General features: G+C 53.2%; 1 protein-coding gene across 1 annotated transcript; it reads left to right on the top strand.

Annotated features, from left to right (window-relative positions):
* The first annotated feature begins 230 nt into the window (after nucleotides 1–230).
* LOC102454481 (chymotrypsin like elastase 1) lies at nucleotides 231–17,685 on the top strand. The gene is made up of 8 exons (XM_075901680.2): nucleotides 231–410; nucleotides 2,728–2,810; nucleotides 6,570–6,670; nucleotides 8,636–8,761; nucleotides 10,520–10,656; nucleotides 11,534–11,679; nucleotides 12,080–12,229; nucleotides 16,975–17,685. Exons 1-8 carry the CDS (start codon nucleotides 371–373, stop codon nucleotides 16,990–16,992), a joined length of 801 nt encoding a protein of 266 aa, XP_075757795.2. The 5' UTR covers nucleotides 231–370; the 3' UTR covers nucleotides 16,993–17,685.
* The last annotated feature ends 704 nt before the right edge of the window (nucleotides 17,686–18,389 follow it).

The following is an 18,389-nucleotide window of genomic DNA, read 5'->3' as shown; positions in this document are numbered from 1 at the left end:
CCACGGGAGAGGTGCCCAGGTGGAAAAACCGGTCCCCAGTTGGGTTGTTGGGCACACCCTCCCCTAACTCCACGGCTCTGCACGTCCCGAGTCTCGGAGCCCGTTCTCCAGCTGGGAACCAACAGCCCCTTGCACGTGCCACCGAGTTGATTGCTGCCTTGGCTGCCAGTGCCGGCCTTGACCTTTGCTGGGGCGCAGAACGAGGCTAGGTTAGAAAGGAGCCACGCCTGTTTTCAAGATGTGTTGCTGAATCACCCTCCGTTCTTCCCCGCCTCTCCTCCCACTAGGCGTAGCTCTTCAACCCCAGAGACAAGACCCAGGTGCCTGGAGGAAGAGAAGCGACTGAGCCGGTCTCTCCCATCCGCTCGAGATGCTGAAACTACTCCTCCTCGCTGCCTGTGTCGTCTGGGGTAAGTGGGGTTTCCTGAGGTGCCGGGCGGCTGGCCTTCTGGTGCTAAGGAACTCTAGTTGCTTAACACGCAGGCTGCAGTAGCACCTAACGCGGTGATCCTTCCGAAGTATGGGGCGTGGAAAGTCAGGCCCGGGGTGACCCAGCGGGGGTACTAAGGCAGGTCCCTGCCTGTCCTGGCACGGCAGACGGTGCTCGGTCCTTGACGCGGCCACAGCAGATCCAGCTCCTACGCTCTCAAGATAAAAAAGCAAAACAAGCCAAGCGATGAAGCCGGCCTCATTGCAATCCCAGCCCGAGCGCCGTCCATTTGTGTGGGCAGCCAGCTGAGAACCAGCCAATGGCAGTGGGGAGCCGGAGCCTGGGGTGGGAGCAGCCGTGTGGCCCCCTGTGCCGGCCCAGGCAGGAAACCTGCCTCGCCACCCCCCTGCAGCTTGACTGGGAGCCGCCAGAGGTGAGCCTGTGCCCCAACGCCTCCCCGTCCCAGCCCTGAGCCCCCCCAACCCAGAAACCCCTCCTGCATCCCGAACACCTCAGAACCTGCACCTCCTGTACCCCACCCCCAGCCCTGAGCCCCCAATCCAGAAACCCCTCCTGCACCCCAACACCTCAGAACCTGCACCCCCTGTACCCCACCCCCAGCCCTGAGCCCCCAACCCAGAAACCCCTCCTGCACCCCAACACCTCAGAACCTATACCCCCTGTACTCCATCCCCAGCCCTGAGCCCCCAAACCAGAAACCCCTCCTGAACCCCAACACCTCAGAACCTGCACCCCCTGTAACCCACCCCAGCCCAGAGCCCCCAATCCAGAAACCCCTCCTGCACCCCCAACACCTCAGAACCTGCACCCCCTGTATCCCACCCCCAGCCCTGAGCCCCCCAACCCAGAAACCCCTCCTGCACCCCAACACCTCAGAACCTGCACCCCCTGTATCCCACCCCCAGCCCTGAGCCCCCAACCCAGAAACCCCTCCTGCACCCCAACACCTCAGAACCTGCACCCCCTGTACTCCACCCCCAGCCCTGAGCCCCCAACCCAGAGACCCCTCCTGCACCCCAACACCTCAGAACCTGCACCCCCTGTATCCCACCCCAGCCCAGAGCCCCCCAACCCAGAAACCCCTCCTGCACCCCAACACCTCAGAACCTGCACCCCCTGTACCCATCCCCAGCCCTGAGCCCCCAACCCAGAAACCCCTCCTGCACCCCAACACCTCAGAACCTGCACCCCCTGTACCCCACCCCCAGCCCTGAGCCCCCAACCCAGAGACCCCTCCTGCACCCCAACCCCTCCTGCATTCCCTGTACCCCACCCCAGAGCCCCCGTCTCCATACTGAACCCCTTTGCCCCACCCCCAGACTGCCCCCCAACTCCCTCATCTTTGCCCACACCCCTAGGCAAAGTTTTCACAAACACCCCAACCCCTTATCCCGCCCCCCCCCCCCCCACTCCCGCCAAAAGACGGAATTCTGCTGGATCGTGGACACCCATCGTTTTCTGCAACCAGGTCGCAAGGGAAAAAAAGTTTGAAACCCCCCTGGCCTAGAGGGCTCCACCGGGCTGGAAACCTGTTCTGCTTGGCACTGTAGGAACCTGGGAAATGACCGTTCCCCCCCCCCCACCCCCCCAGCACGCTAGCCAGAGGAGCACCCCTAGAACAGCCAGTGGCAAAGGCCGCTCCACCGAAGTGGCGGCTAGGACTGAAGGTTTCCCTGAAATGTGCTTTGCTAGGGCTGGCCTTGCCCCCTTGTGCACTAGGCAGCCCTCTCCGTGGGCAACACCGGGCGTCCACACCAGCTAAGGAAGCGACAGCTTTGATTAGGAGAAGCCCTCGGAATACAAAAACGACTAAACTTCGTTTTTTTGGGAATGCTCCCAACCTTGACGTCGCTTCGCGCCTCGGCGTGTCTTCATCCGGCCCGGTCCAAAACCAATCTCCGTCGCCCTAGAAGAGCGAATATGCCCACTTGGTCTCCACCAGTCGATCTCTTTTTGAGTCCCCGAGGGCCCCGTAATATTCAATGTTGCTCTGCCCCAACGTTCCCCACTTCCGGCTTTCCAGAGGTCCCCACGCAGCGCGTGTCCTGCTCTCCTGGAAAACCGCCTCCCACTGGGGGTGCTGCGTAAGGTGGAACATCTGCCCTTTCATGCTTAAAGCGGGGTTCCTGCCGCTCGGAGCCCTTCATTTCCCTTCTCGGAGGAGTCGGGGCAGGAGATGTTGTCTGGGAGAACGGGGAGCAAAAGCAATTCCACGCTCGTGCCCTGAGGTGGAAACGGCAACGCTGACACTAGATGTTCCTCCTTTGCTCCCGAAGGACACGGCTTGGATGAGCCGTGGGGAGACGGCGGGCGTGTCGTTGGGGGAACGGACGCCGAGCCCGGAGCCTGGCCGTCGCAGGTGAGTACAGTGTCTGCTTCTAAATCCCTGCTCCATCTACCTTCGCTTCCGGGAGGGAGAGGCGCGGAGGGGGACGGGGCACAGAATACCTGAGAGCTCAGGTTAGTGGCTTTCAAGGGGAAATAGCAGCTGAATCGCAAACGGAAGCAACGATTTATGTGGAATTTGGCCTTTGCCCAACGCTGTCCTCAGGGCCGGATTAAGGCATGGGCTAGCCGGGCAGCTGCCCGGGCCGCCAACCTACGGGGGCGCTTGGCTCCCAGATGGCGGGCTGCAGCTCCCAGGGCCACCCTGCAGCAGCCGCCCAGGGCGTGGGCCGCGTTAACCCCTGCAGCGCCAGCCAGCAGTGCCCTTCCCCCCGTGGCTACGGGGCCCTGCACAACCAGGCTCAGCCTGCCCCGAGTGGCCCCGGGCTGCGTGCCAGCGGCAGTAGCCAGGCTGAGCCGGGCCAGGCACGTGCGTCCTGCCACCGCCAGCTCCGCACGCCCTCCCCCACGCTTCGGGCAGGGGTTGGGCCGCACATGCGCCCTCCCCCAACCTGGGGTGCAATTAACCTGTCTGCCTGGGGTGCAGGAATGGCTCGGTCCAGCCCTGGCTGTCCTTACCCATCCAGAGAATACCCAGCTGCATAGGGCAGCTGAAAATTTGGGGCACCCCTGGGTCTTAATGTCCGCCCACCTCCCTCTTCGTAGCCCTGTTCGCTGGCTCTGCTTCCCCTCGAGAGGAGCTAGTTCATTTAGAAGTGTCAAAGCGGGCCAGAGTTTTAGTAGCCGACTGTCCAACCCGTGAACGAGCCATTTGAGTGGGAATTAAGCCATTTGCCGATCCCTGTCTGTTTTACAAGTCATGCGAGTTTTACGAGTTTTCCAAGTTTTCCTAACCCCCTATGTCCCCCTTAGTCCCCCTAATGCCCCCTAACCCCCAGTCTTCCTAAATCCCACCTAACCCCCCCTAGTCCCTCTAGCCCCCCCAGTCCCTCCTAAGTCCCCCCGAATCCTCCTAACCCCACCCAAATCCCCCCTAGCCTGGTGCTGGAGATGGTACAACCACCAATGTAATAGTCCTGCATAGGACCCCTTAGGACAGGGTTTCCCTACCTATAGGTTGCGACCCAAATACGGGTCACCATTACATTTCAAAAGGGTCACCAAGTGTCTCCCCAGGTGGCTTTGTCCCCCCATTTCCCCCCGTTTTTGAATTGCCTTGGGTCACCAAGTCTTCCGGAATTGTCAAAATGGGTTCCCATCTGGAAAAAGTTGGGATCCGCTGCCTTAGGACGTCCCTGCCTTTGCCAGCCCTGTGTCCTACAACGTGCATGTCACCCCCACCGCGGCCTGCCAGAGATGCGCTTAGCGGGTCGCAAGGAGGTGTGATGGCTTCCGTCCCAGACACCCCCTTGGGATTGTCACTTGATGTGCTGAGACACTGTGGAGCCCACCTTCCTGCCCTCCTGGGGGCCCCTCAACTCTGCCCTGCTGGGCCAAGCCTCCAGCCTCCTCTAGCACTGACAGAGCCGGGGTTACAGCCCTCTGCCATCTGGGCAACGGGTGATGTAGGCAAGGGAAGACATTGCCTTCCCAAAAGCACCTACGCTCCCTACTGGCTGCCTAAGAGGGTTGGGGCCATGGTGTGGCTGCCCCAGCTGCTCAGGCTGCCTGGGAATGGTGGGGCCATGCCACCCACTGGTGTTGAGGGCAGTAACCTGGAGTGGGGGCTGAGCTTGACTCTATATGGGGGGAGAGGAAGGAATGGGCGTGGCCTCTGGCAGAAGGGGTGTGGCCTCTGGTAGGAGGGGTACCGAGAGGGCCACACCCCTTCCTTATCCCTCCAGGTAGCAATTACTTATACTGGATTTAATAATAAACAAAAGAGATTTATAAAAGGCAGGATGTATGTGGTCATAGGAGCAGACAGAACAAAGTAGGTGGCTAAACGAAATAAAACAGAGCCCGCAAACGACACATCATACACTAAGAAACTGGTTACATGGGACATCTCACCTCAGTTGTTCTGATGAGTGTTGTTCCCAGACTGGAAAGGCTGCTAGTCTGGACTTAAACCTTCCCTCAGTTTACTCTTGGATGTTTCCAGCAGTCACCTTGGGTGGAGTAGCCAGGGGGCACTCACAACCTGCATTACCTCACTCCTCCTTCACCAGGAATCCTCACTGCTTAGTTTAAACCTATTCCGACTTTCGGTGGGAAGGGGCAGCCTCCAAGATGGCTCCCAGCATCAGGTGACATGGCCGCATGTCTTGGTAGGACCAACCGTGGTCCCTCCTCCCAGGCTTACAGGACAAACCAGTCTATTCACAGATGATTGTTCTGAGTACTGGGCCATTAAGCTCCTTGAGGACTACTAATTGCCTTCACTTAATGGACTACATTAGTAATACAGGTTTATACTTCATATTTCTAACTTCAAATACAGGAAGGGTCTATGCATACAAATGGGAGAGCCACATTCGGCAAATTATAACCACACGTCCTGTGGCTTACCATTGGAATCTCGCCTAACGGGTATTCTAGTTATGCCCTGTTCAGAACCCTATTTTCATAACGCCTATGGAATACCCCCTGATGGAAGGGTTGACTCAAACTCCCATCCTGGGGAAATCCAGAGACTGATATTGAACATCAATAGCTGGACCCATCTCTTCCTGAGCCCTGTCGTGGGTGGCGGAGCTGTGTGGCGTCAGGGAGGACAAGCATCTAAACAGGCCCTCTCTAGTCTTTGCTCTTACTGCTTTGGTACATGGCTACTTTGCCGGTTCAGCTTTGTGAAGAAAGCCTCCATGCAGACCCCAGCCCTCACCAGTTGGTACTTAGCTTCTTGTTTAGGACTGGGGGGAGGAGGTACCCCCTAGATAATGTGTCTAGAGTCCCAGCCAATCAGTAGCTACATCCCAGCTATCCTCGGGTCATGTTCTGCATAGACTAAGTCCATAAACCATGGCCCAGCGCTCAAACCAACTCACATGATGAGCCTGGTCCAGATAGAAGCAAGATTGTTTTTCCGTGCCCCTGATGCGTGTTAACTTTGGGCTGGCAAGTTGGGTTGCTTCCTTTGTGAGGCATTTTCTCTCCGATGCAGCTCTGCTTTCATGCTGAGTCAGGCCACCTGGCCCTGCATCTTGTCTTCTGACAGGGGCCAATACAGACACTTCAAGGGGAATGAACAGAAAAGGGCAGTGAGACTCAGACAAACAGAGCACAGGGCTGCATCCATGATGATCTTGGCTAATAGCCTCCAGGACTTATCCTCCGTGAACTTACCTAATTCTTTTTTTAAATCCAGTTATAGTGCTGGCCTTCACAACATCCCCTGGCAAGGAGTTCCACAGGTTGACACTGCACTGCAGACGTGCTCCCTGTTGTTTGTTTTTAAACCTGCTGCCTGTTCATTATGTGGGGGGACCCCCATGTTCTTGTGTTACATGAAAGGCCAATAACACTCTTTCTGCACATCATTCGTGATTTTATAGACCCCTGTCCTACAACCCCTTCATCGTCTCTTGTCTAAGATGAACAGCACATCTTTTTATGCACTCCTCATGTGAAAGCAGGTCCAAAGCCCTCATCCTATTTGTTACCTTCTCTGGACCTTTCCCATTTCTAATGCATCTTCTTAGGAGATGGGGCAACCAGAACGGAACATGATATTCGAGGTGTGGGCGTCCCACGCAGGTATAGAGTGGCGTTCTGACATTTACTGTGTTTATTCTCGATCTTTCTCTCCCTTCTGTCACCCCGAATCCAGATTTCCCTGCAGTATTATTCCGGCGGACAGTGGTATCACACCTGTGGCGGGACGTTGCTGAGGCCGAACTGGGTGGTCACTGCAGCTCACTGTGTGAGCAGGTAATGGAGACCACAGTGGCGGACGTAGCAGCGCACACAGGAGACTGTACTCTGGGGAGGGCCGTGGTCAGACATAGATAGACGCAGGGGTAAAGCGGAGCTGATCTTGGGCACTTTTAGCAGAGGATGAGTTGGGTTCCCCCGTCCCTTAGCCTGGGATTTCGGTTCTACGCCGGCAGCATTCTCGACTGCCTCTCGTGCATCTTCATGGGCAGGGCCCTACCAATTTTACAGCCATGCAAAATGCATCACAGTCTGGGAAATCCAAGGTCTTCCCATAAAATCTGGCCTTTCCAGTGCTTTACCCTACTGGTTTCTCAAATTGGTGGGCCTGACCCATAAGGGCATTGCAGGGGGATCCCAAGATTATTTGGGGCGGGAGCTCACAGTCTTGCCACCCTTACTTCTGCGCTGCCTTCACAGCTGGGCAGCTGGAGGCAGTAATGGTTGTAATGTTGTGGTTGCAATGTGGTTGTGGTTATAATGTGGACCAGGCGGGGTAGCAGTCCCACAACCCCCTACAATAACCTTGTGACCCCCACACAGCTGCTTTTCGCAAATGAATTCCAGCTCGTCAGTTTCTCTCTGCAGTCGGGTTTTGATGTTTTTCTGTCTGACAATGGCAACTTGCAACCCTGAATCAAGGTCTACACCAAGGATGGGGAACCTCAGGCCTGAGGGCCAGATGCACCCCCCCAGTTTACGTGGGTCTGGCCCTCTTATACACACACAGCCTTGATCTACTAGCCTGGGCCCTTCTGTTGCGCAAGGCGAATGTGGGGAGTGTTTTCCCCTTCTCAGGCGGGTGCCACATCAGTGAGGGTTTGGGTTTTGTTTTCATTTGAGTGCAGCCCCTGACTGATTTTTCTCACACCCCGATCTAAACAAACACATGAAATAGTTCTCGCATTACAATGGGTAATTTCCCATCAGGGACTCTCACCTTGTCCCTGCTGCTGGAGAGGAGTCACATCCATTCTGATTTACTTAGTACTAATGTCACACTCCCATCTCTGTAGCCTTTATTTTTTCTGTCTTTCTTTTTCTCTTCCGCATCTAAGGAAGTGGGTTGTTGCACACGAAAGCTTAGGATCCAATTATTTCACTAATTGCCCATCTCAGAGTGTCTTGAACAGTGTTTCTTAAACTTTTTGAGACTGAGGAACACCAAATAATAATAATTTTTACGAGGCACACCAAGGATTTTTTTTTTTTTTTTTTGGAGAAAAAAAAGTCGGGGGGGTAAAAGGGTTATGGGGAAAGTTATTGAGCCAAAAAAAAAAAAGGTTGCCTTCCCCTTTAAGGTGGGCCATTTTGAACTCCATTATTCTCTGCGGCACACCTCCGACTGCCTCACGGCACACCAGTGTGCCACACAACACAGTTTAAGAAACACTGGTCTTGAACTTTCTTCTAGAGCCGCTAGTTCTAGCCTCACAGATAAGACTTTATTACTTTTTATCGTGTATCTATTTAATAATTCAAACCCTGTCTGGAAGCCTGTTCTCAGGCTTCTGTGAATTCCTGGATCCACTAGGGTGATATCTGTGTGATTCCTACTCAAGGAAGGATGGACAAGTGATTGGGACACTAGTCTAGGACTTGGGAGACCAAGGTTTGGTTCCCTACTCTGCCACTGACTTCTTGTGAGACCTCAAGCAAGTCACTTAGCCTCTCTCTGTCTCAGTTCCCCATCTGTAAAATGGGATCAGTGATACTTTCCTGCCTCTCAGAGATGTTGCAAGGATAAATATATAATGACAGTGAAGATCTCCTGCTCAAAAGAGTTATAGATGAGTTAATAACTAACATTATGTTCAGAACCCTTCCCTTCCAAATTAGAGGAAGGAAGACGAGTTCACATTCCAATGGCACCACGATGCCATCAGGACTTGCGGGTGAAGGGGGGGCTGACACCACGTAGGCATCTTCCCACGCGTCACAGCTTGTTCCTCGTCTCCCTAGAGCCCTGACTTTCCGGGTGGTGGTCGGCGAACACAACCTCAATGAAAACGACGGCACCGAGCAGTATCTGAGGGTGGGGAAAAAGTTCATCCACCCATATTGGGACAAGAACAATGCAGCCACTGGGTAAGACGCTTCCCGTATCCCATCGGCCACCAATTGGGCTTGATTTCCCATCTACGGTGACCCAGGGGAAGAAATAAGAACATGCTGCCCCTGGAGCTCCCTGCATCTGAGAACCTCAATGACCCAAGAACCACCCAAGGGGGCACCCGATATCAACTGTGTCCAAAAATCTTCAGTGGCATCAGAAACCATCTTTGGAGCAGGTCCCACTCCCAGGCTCCTTGGCTGGCCCGAGAGCACAGCTCAGACCAGAAGAGGAGGGTTAAGAGCCGGGGGAGGGAGAGAGGCCTGGGCAGAACCATGTTTGGAAATGGTGAAAGCGGACTCCAGTTGGGCCGGTGTCTTCATACAGCTCCAACGGGCACCCTGGCTGGTTTGGGCCTGGGTGTTTTCCAATGCACACCGTCTCGGGTAATAGTAAGCCGCCTCTGGCCGACTGGCTGATGGGGAGGTAGACTCCCAAAGGCTCTGCAATGCTCCTACATTAGGCTGGCAACGAGTGCAGGTACTTTGCTACCTTTTCAAGCATCTGCTTAATAAGACGAGGCCCGGTGCCGGGTCTTTATTCAGTCCCCTGCACTGTCCTTCCACGGGTGTGAGGAAGGGACTCAGAAGTCAGCCCTTTCCGTGTGTTCTTCATGGGTAGGACCTTACGCAGGGCCTTCCCTAGGGGGTGCAGAGCCTTGGACAACCCCCCATGTGTCCCTGCTCCACACACACACACCCTGAGTGATGGGGCCCCAAGGACTAGCAGGGATTGCGCCCTACCCCGTACTCACAGAGGGTGACGTCGCTCCATTTCCTGTTGCTACTTCCTCTCCCCCCTTCCCCAAGCAACGGGGGAGCGACCAGATGGCTCTGCTTCCCACCACCAGTGAGGGCAGGGGTGGGCAGCACAAGGTCCCCCAGGCCAGCCCTCAGCCCCACTGGACCCCCCATAACCTCTGAGCCTGAGAAATTCACAGCCATGAAAAATGCGTCACAGACCGTGAAATCTGGTCTGTTCTGTGCTCTTACCCTACCTTACCCTAGATGTCATGGGGGAGGCCAGCATGTCTCAAACGAGGGCTCCTGACCCGAAAAGGCCTTGCGGGGGAGGGCCAGGCCCCTAGCTCAGAAGGCAGGCTGGAAATACCATACCATGCCACCTTGGTCTTCTGCACTGCTGCCTTCAGAGCGGGGCGCCCGGAGCCTGGCAGCTGCTGACCCGAGGGCCCAGCTCTGCAGGCAGCAGTGGAGAAGTGAGGGGGGCAACCCCATACCCAGCCATCCTTTCTTCTTCAGTGGTGCTGGCGGCAGCTCTGCCTTCAGAGCTGGGCTCCCGGCCAGCAGCCGCTGCTCCCCAGCTGCCCAGCACTCCGAGAAATAAGGATAATGGTGCCACAAACCCCACCCCTCACAATAACTTTCGGGCTGCCACGCAACTCCTTTTTGCATCTGGACCTTTGCCAGTACAACTCCATGTCATTTCAGATTTCAATAGCTGAAATCATCACGTGTCATATTTTTAAAGCCTCATGACTGTGAAATTGACCAACACAGACCTATGGATGGGACATTAGGACTCAGTTGTTCAAAAGAGCTAAGAGTTAGGCGCCTGCTCCCATTTTCTTCCATTTGATTTGGGCTGGGTTCCCGCCAGCCTTGATGTCAGTGGAAGAGCCTGCCCGTCGGCTAGAAGGGGAATCACTTCAAAGCCACCAATTTTCTCTCATTTCTCAAATGCCGTTCGGTGCAACTTCCTTTGTTTCTCCGCAGCTACGACATCGCTCTGCTCCGCCTCTCCCAGAGCGCGACTCTGAACGACTACGTGCAGCCGGGCGCTCTGCCCAGAGCAGGCCAGGTTCTGCCAAACAACTATCCCTGCTACATCACCGGCTGGGGCTTGACCAGCAGTAAGTGCTGTCATCTATATACGTATGTTTTAGAGGTTTGTGTCTGTCTGTGAGTCTGCTTCTGCAAGAACTTCTCCTAAGTGGTAAGAGCTAGGACCAGCAAATTTGGTACCCAGCTTCCTCTTCTATCTTAAATCAGGTTTGGTTGTGCCAGGACAATGGGATGTGCCTGGAATTTGATTGTTTTCCATCACATGGACAGGGAGGGGGAGAGAGAGGAGGGACATGACCTTCATGCTCACCACTGGGGGCAGCGAGCACAGGAGAGGGCTATCCTGCAGAGTTACCACTGAGAGCAGTCTCTGTCTGTCTCTCCCCTCCCTTTAATCAGTTAACGGGTTAAATTAAACGGGATTTTACAGCTCTAACATGGGGTTCTCCTGCACTCCCCTTTCATTGTGGAGCCCAGCCTCACTGCAGCCTCTAGAACCTCCTGATTTTCCAGAAACTGCACCAGACTAGAGCAAATTTCAGCCTGGTCTAGGCCTCATTCTCATCTTGCTTAACACTGGGGTAATGCCACTGAAGTGGCATGCCATTTACACTGCTAGAAAGGAGCCCAGAATCAGGCCCGGGAAATGGCCTGTTGTTTGGGGATCCTGAGACTTCTCCATAACAATCCAGACTGACTCCAATCGCCAGCTTCAGAGATTATTGAAAGCAAATTCCCAGCCAAGTTTTATAGCCATGACTCCATCATAGGGGCGGGATTAGTGCAGCAAAGCTCGTTTAGCAGATGAGACGCTGGCTAATGAATAAGAAAATGAAAAGGGATCCTAGGTCCTGGAGTTTGTTGTGTCTGATCCTGCCACCCAGAACTTCACAGGAGACACCTTCCTTGTCAACTAACCCCAGGTCTCCACTGTGTTTTGCGCAGCCAACGGAGAGCTGCCTGCAATCCTGCAGCAAGCTTTGGTCTCCGTCGTGTCTTATGAAATCTGCTCCACTCCACCATACTGGGGCGATACAGTCAAGAAAACCATGGTGTGCGCTGGTGGGGACGGCATCACCTCTGGGTGCCAGGTAACTGTGGAGTATCTCCTTGGAGGACCTGTCTGTCTGTCTATCCCCGTACACCCCTTTCTTTCTTTCTCTTTTCTCTTTTCTTTCTTTCTTCTCTTTTCTCGTCTTTGTTCTTTCTTTCTTTTGTTCTTCTCTTTTATCTTTTCTTGTCTTTCTTTCTTTCTCTTTCTTTCTTCCTTCCTTCTCTTTTCTCTTTTCTCTTTTCTCTTTTCTTTCTTTCTTTCTCTCTTCTTGTCTTTCTTTCTTTTCGCTCATAGTTTGTTGACTTCCCTGGGGAAGGGAGGAAGACATGGAGCCTTGGAGGCGCTTGGAGGTTGTCTGTTGGAAAGTGTGAGGAAGGGCACTGCTGTTTGTTGCAATATGTGTCACATTGTGTTGCCCTTTTGGATTTGCTCTGCAGGGTGATTCGGGGGGCCCATTGTACTGCCAAGTGAATGGCAGGTGGTACGTCCATGGAGTTACCAGTTTTGTCTCCATCTTCGGCTGTAACGTCTACCAGAAGCCCACGGTGTTCACCCGGACATCTGCCTACATTTCCTGGATAAGTAATGTAAGCTGGCTTTGTTTGGAAGGGGAACTGCTATGAGGAAACGCCCCACTGGACAATTCTTGCTTGCAATGCTTTTCTTATGATGAGATCAGCTGTTCCGAGCCAACGGCAGGACGTGTGGCTCTTAAATGCAGAAGAGCGTGGCTAGAAACGCTCACCGCGCATGGATCTATGGCACGAGCCATGTGTGTTTTCCACACCAATCTGTCCTCCGAGGCTGAATCTGCCAAGAGCTGCTTCTCTGCAGGGCATTGCTTCAGGGGATCTCTGAGTGCCTTCCACTTCCTTTGTGGAATTATTTATGAGTAGGCGTGACAGAGGTCTCCTTGAGACTGTCACTTGATGGGCTGATCCTACCGCTGACCCTGCCTCTCTGGGGCGCTTCCTTCAACCCAGGCTGTCCTGCTGAGGCAGAAGCTCTGGTTTCCCCCATCAAAGGCACAGAGTTGGGGTAACAGCCCCCCAGCAGAGCTACACAGACACTGAGAACAGGGTTGATCACAGGGACCTGACACAGTGCCCCCAATGGGACCAGAACCAGGTTAAATCCATCTCTGCCTAAAAGTGCTATACAAAGCAAGCTTGTATGGTGTTTGCCTCCTTTCTCAATGAAAGACAGATGCACAGCTGTTATTCTGTGCACACGCATGCACACACACACACACACACACACACACACACACACAGCCAATTAACAATTATTTACACTGGATTTGATGATAAAGTTATTGTATTAAGGATGCAAAGGAGGATTTCAGTGGTCACAAGTGATGACAGACAGCTCAAAGTCAGTTACTAAGCTAAAATAGAATGAAACCCATCAGCTAAGCCTAATCCATGAAGAGAAATTGTTACAGATCGAATTTTTCTCACCCTAGTTCTTCTTTTCAGGTTGGAGCTGTTCACTCTGACCTGGGTCCAGCATAGAATAATAGAATCATAGAACTGGAAGGGACCTCAAGAGGTCATCAAGTCCAGTCCCCCTGCCCTCCCGGCAGGACCAAGCACCATCTTCTAGATCATCCCTGAGAGATTTCTATCTAACCTGTTCTTAAATATCTCCAGTGACAGAGATTCTACAACCTCTTTAGGCAGTTTATCTCCACCCCGTCTTTGGTGTTCTTCTGTTTCTGGGTCTTTTTGTGTATTTTCTTAGGGTGGGGAACAGTCTGTGAAGCTAGCTGAAGACCATCCTTGTTTGCTTCCCGTTCCTTATATAGAATTTTCCCAGGGCAGGATGTCTTGTTCAATTCTCCATACCACCATGGAAAAGCACACAACTCAAGATAGATTCTAGCACCGCAAGGCAGAGTCACATGTCTTGGTAGGACCAACCATAGTCCTGGTTTATAGGGGGGAAATGGACTGTTCACAGATCATTGCCTTGAGCACTGGGCTATTAAGTTCCTTGCGTCTTGCTAATAGTTTTCATGAGCACAACTAGAGAGATAAATGGGTGTATGCTTCATATTTCAAACTTCACATCCAAAAATGATCCATGCACACACACAGAATAGACACATTCAGCGAACTGCAAGCTTTTCAATGACAGGTTCCATGCCAAATTTTGCATAAAGGATATTTGAGTTATGCAATTTCATATTCAAAAATATATGTCGACAAAAACAGGGGGGCTGTGATCCTGCACCTCTCTCCTGCATTTACTGCTAGAAGGTTGGATGCTGTCCAATCTGGAGGCAATCTGTGGCCAATCTCCTCTTTTCTGAACAAGTCCTCTGCTACCATGTTTCCCTCTCTTGTAACATGTATAATCTCCAAGTAGAATTCTTGCAGGAGCGGGCTAGGAATTTGGAGTTTCTGGTCCTATTCAGCCATATTAATGGAGAATAGTTTGTCAGAATTCTAAAACACCTGTAGATGAAGTAGGGTCTTCAGATGCTTGACAGCCCACACGAGGGCATAACACTCTTTTTCTATGACAGAGTAAATCTGGTCAGGAGGGGACCTCATTTTGCTTAGGAGGGCAACACTGTGTTTCTTGTCCTCCTGAGGGTGTATGAGAATCGCCCCTCGGCCGTGCACAGAGCAAAAGTCTGATCAAAGTCATGGCTGGCTACCACAGGGGTTGATGACTCAAGTGGTTTTTATCTTATCAAAGACCTTCTGGTAGGCCTCTGACCAAAGCAGTGGAGTAAGTTAGTGCTTCTTACACAACTCTGTGATTGGGGCTGCCGCGCGGCCGAACACACACACACACACACACACACACACACACACACACACGCCTGTAATACTTTGCCAAGCCTATGAAGGATTGGACCACCCCACCCAATGCCCTAGATAAGGGATCTTTGCTGCCCAGCCTCTTTGAGTTTTGACAGCGCCCTGCAGCAGCTCCTAGCGGTCATCCCAGCTAGCTCAGGGGTGGGCAATAAAATCATAGAATCATAGAATACCAGGACTGGAAGGGACCTCGAGAGGTCATCGAGTCCAGCCCCCCGCCCTCAAGGCAGGACCAAGCTCCGTCTACACCATCCCTGACAGATGTCTATCTAACCTGTTCTTAAATATCTCCAGAGAGGGAGATTCCACCACCTCCCTTGGCAATTTATTCCAATATTTGACCACCCTGACAGTTAGGAATTTTTTCCTAATGTCCAATCTAAACCTCCCCTGCTGCACTTTAAGCCCATTACTCCTTGTCCTGTCCTCAGAAACCAAGAGGGACAAATTTTCTCCTTCCTCCTTGTGACACCCTTTTAGATATTTGAAAACCGCTATCATGTCCCCCCTTAATCTTCTTTTTTCCAAACTAAACAAGCCCAGTTCATGAAGCCTGGCTTCATAGGTCATGTTCTCTAGACCTTTAATCATTCTTGTCGCTCTTCTCTGTACCCTTTCCAATTTCTCCACATCTTTCTTGAAATGTGGCGCCCAGAACTGGACACAGTACTCCAGCTGAGGCCTAACTAGTGCAGAGTAGAGCAGCAGAATGACTTCACGAGTTTTGCTTACAACACACCTGTTAATACAACCTAGAATCATATTTGCTTTTTTTGCAACAGCATCACACTGTTGACTCATATTCAACTTGTGGTCCACTATGACCCCTAGATCCCTTTCCGCCATGCTCCTTCCTAGACAGTCGCTTCCCATCTTGTATGTATGGAACTGATTGTTCCTTCCTAAGTGGAGCACTTTGCATTTCTCTTTATTAAACCTCATCCTGTTTACCTCTGACCATTTCTCTAACTTGCTAAGGTCATTTTGAATTATGTCCCTATCCTCCAAAGAAGTTGCAACCCCACCCAGTTTGGTGTCATCTGCAAACTTAATAAGCGTACTCTCTATCCCAATATCTACATCATTGATGAAGATATTGAACAGTACGGGTCCCAAAACAGACCCTTGCGGAACTCCACTTGTTATCCCTTTCCAGCAGGATTTAGCACCGTTAACAACAACTCTCTGACTACGGTTAACCAGCCAATTATGCACCCACCTTATCGTGGCCCTATCTAAGTTATATTTGCCTAGTTTATCAATAAGAATATCATGCGAGACCGTATCAAATGCCTTACTAAAGTCTAGGTATATGACATCCACCGCTTCTCCCTTATCCACAAGGCTCGTTATCCTATCAAAGAAAGCTATCAGATTAGTTTGGCATGACTTGTTCTTCACAAACCCATGCTGGCTATTCCCTATCACTTTATTACCTTCCAAGTGTTTGCACATGATTTCCTTAATGAGGAAATGAGGGTGGCTCACCAGGTGGACCGCTGCCGCTATATTTACCTGCCCCTCCACAGGTACGGGCGATTGCAGCTCCCATTGGCTGGGAATGGCGATATGCAGCCAATGGGAGCTCTGATTCCCCCATGCTTGTGGAGGCGCAGGTAAATACGGCCATGGGGGGCGGGCCCGCCAGGGGCTGACCCTGGCAGACTGGATCTGGCCCTTGGGCCAGTATTTGCCCACTCCTGAGCTAGGCCATCTATATAAGTCCTTACAAACCAGTTGATCAGTCTCTGGATGGTCGCCCCTGCATTTACCAAACCAAAAGGTAACACCGTGAATTCAGAGAGCCCTGGGCCAGCGATGAGGGTGGATTCTGCTGTGCCTCCCTTTCCAGAGGGATCTGCCGGTAACCCCTCAGTAAATCAAAAGCACTGAGATATCTGGCTCAGCTTAGCACGCCCAGCATGTCCTCAGTTCTGGGCATGAGGAATGCATCAGTTACGGTAACGGCGTTAAGCTTCCTACCGTCCACACAGAATCTTCCGCTGCTCCGTTTGGCATAACGCAGATCTGAGCGATGCTCATTCAGATACAAAGCCAGAAAAATGTGAGGGGTACAATATAAGGTGTTTCCACCAGAGTGTTGGTTCCCAGATGGGATCTTTAGCCTGCATAAGAGAATAATCAGGAAGCCCAATACAAGTCGGGCTCGGCACCGGCTAAAGGTGAGATTCTAAGGCCCGTGTGAGACAGGCGGTTGGCCCACGGGACCCCAGCGTCCTTGTAGCCTGAAAGTTCACAGGAGAGGGGGCTCATTGCAGAGGGCGTGAGGCTCCTAGCAGCTGTTCCTCACAGTCTGTGCCAAACCCCAGAGCTGCACGTCAGGATGCTGGGACCTTTGGCTGGGAGCTGACATTTTCGAGTTGGCCACCTGCAGCCTTCCCACCTTAGAGACGTCACAGCCTCCGCGTCGCTCCTGCCTCCGACGGGGGCCACGCGTGGGAAGCAGCCTGATGTGGTGGGTTGTTTTTTTCTCCTTTCAGATAATCAACTCCAACTGAAGAGGCTTAACAGCTGGGATCCACCTCAGAGAAGAACCCCTTTCGCTAATCGCAATATGCGCCCATGCTCCCCGTCTTCATCTTCTCTGCCACCCATCAGCGCCATCCCTAGTGGGGGACCGGGACCAAGGCAACCCCCCTCTCCCACTACAGGCTCTGCCCCCTGCTCTTACTTTGCTCCGCCCCCTGCCCTTATTCTGCTCCGCCCCTTGCTCTTACTTTGCTCCGCCCTCTGCCCTTATTCTGCTCCGCCCCTTGCTCTTACTTTGCTCCGCCCTCTGCCCTTATTCTGCTCCGCCCCTTGCTCTTACTTTGCTCCGCCCCCTGCTCTTACTCTGCTCCGCCCCCCACCCTGCCCTCACTCCATCCATTGCCCCAGGCCCTGAGCAACACTAGCCAGGGAATGACTGGGAGCCGGGCACCAGGGATCAGCCTCACCACAGCCATGGGAGCCAGAACAACCCAGCGGCCTGCTCCGCTCCATCCTGGCTGCCCCTCTCCCAGCTCGCTGCCCTCCGCGTCACCGTGGCGACGGGAAGCGGAGAGCCCTGAGGCTGGTTCTGGACCGGGCCAGGGCAGGCCGCTTGTCGTTGCCATGGTGACGCGGAGGGCAGCAGGCTGGGAGCCATCGCAGCTATCCCGTTTGGTCGGCGGGGTTACTCCCGCAACTCCAATGCCAATAAACCCCTGTGAAAACGACTCTCTTCTCCGTTCAGTTGCGAAGATGCCACATACGCAAAGCTCCTTTCTTCTCCAGGCACCAGGGTCCCTGGGCCATGCACGGTGGAACTCGCTCCCCTCCCAGGATGCCAACACTACGGCAACGTGTCCTGCGTCCTTTGGACGGCCCGGGCAGTCGTGAGCTGTCCCGTTTGGAGCACTAATTGCATCCAGCAGCGAGAAGGCCTTTGGTGTCCTGATTTACCAGGGCTTTCCTGCACCAGGGAAATCCACCAATGCATCCGTCTTAGCCTCTCCCACGGCGCCATTAACCCAAGTATCGAAGGACCCCCCCACCCTCCGTGGACAGCTTGTTAGGGGCCCTGAATTTGACACCAAGAGTTTTGACCATTCACAAAATGGGGGAAAGAGGAGAGTTGATGGTGGCAGATGGCACTTTCTTCTCCTCTCCCTTCCCTCCCCCCCCCCATAACCATTAGCAGGGGTAAAAAATAACTTACAATTTCTTACAGTTACTGTCACATCACAGCCCTCCCTGGGGGGGCCCTCAGGGCGGGGGGGTTGTGATACAACAGTACCTGTAAGAAATTTAAGTGTGGGGTGGCGTGCAGGGCGGGCTCAGAAGGTTGGGGGGGGGGCTCCAGGCAGGGGGCTGGCAGTGTGTGTGGGAGGGAGGAGCTCAGGGCCAAGGGTCGGTGTGCGCAGAGGGGTGCAGG

Source organism: Pelodiscus sinensis, chromosome 31, assembly GCF_052426305.1.
Source record: "Pelodiscus sinensis isolate ZL-2025 chromosome 31, ASM5242630v1, whole genome shotgun sequence".
Classification (NCBI taxonomy): domain Eukaryota; kingdom Metazoa; phylum Chordata; order Testudines; family Trionychidae; genus Pelodiscus; species Pelodiscus sinensis.
The sequence above is the reverse complement of the archived record's forward strand: the minus strand, read 5'-3'. Positions and strand labels throughout refer to the sequence as shown.

What these genes read in the sequence shown, in the direction of transcription:
- LOC102454481 (XM_075901680.2), top strand. Translation starts at nt 371, where the DNA reads ATGCTGAAACTACTCCTCCTCGCTGCCTGTGTCGTCTGGG. An exon ending in CGCTGCCTGTGTCGTCTGGG is followed by an intron (nt 411 to 2,727) that starts GTAAGTGGGGTT and finishes TTGCTCCCGAAG; the next exon opens with GACACGGCTTGGATGAGCCG. An exon ending in GCATCACCTCTGGGTGCCAG is followed by an intron (nt 11,680 to 12,079) that starts GTAACTGTGGAG and finishes TTTGCTCTGCAG; the next exon opens with GGTGATTCGGGGGGCCCATT.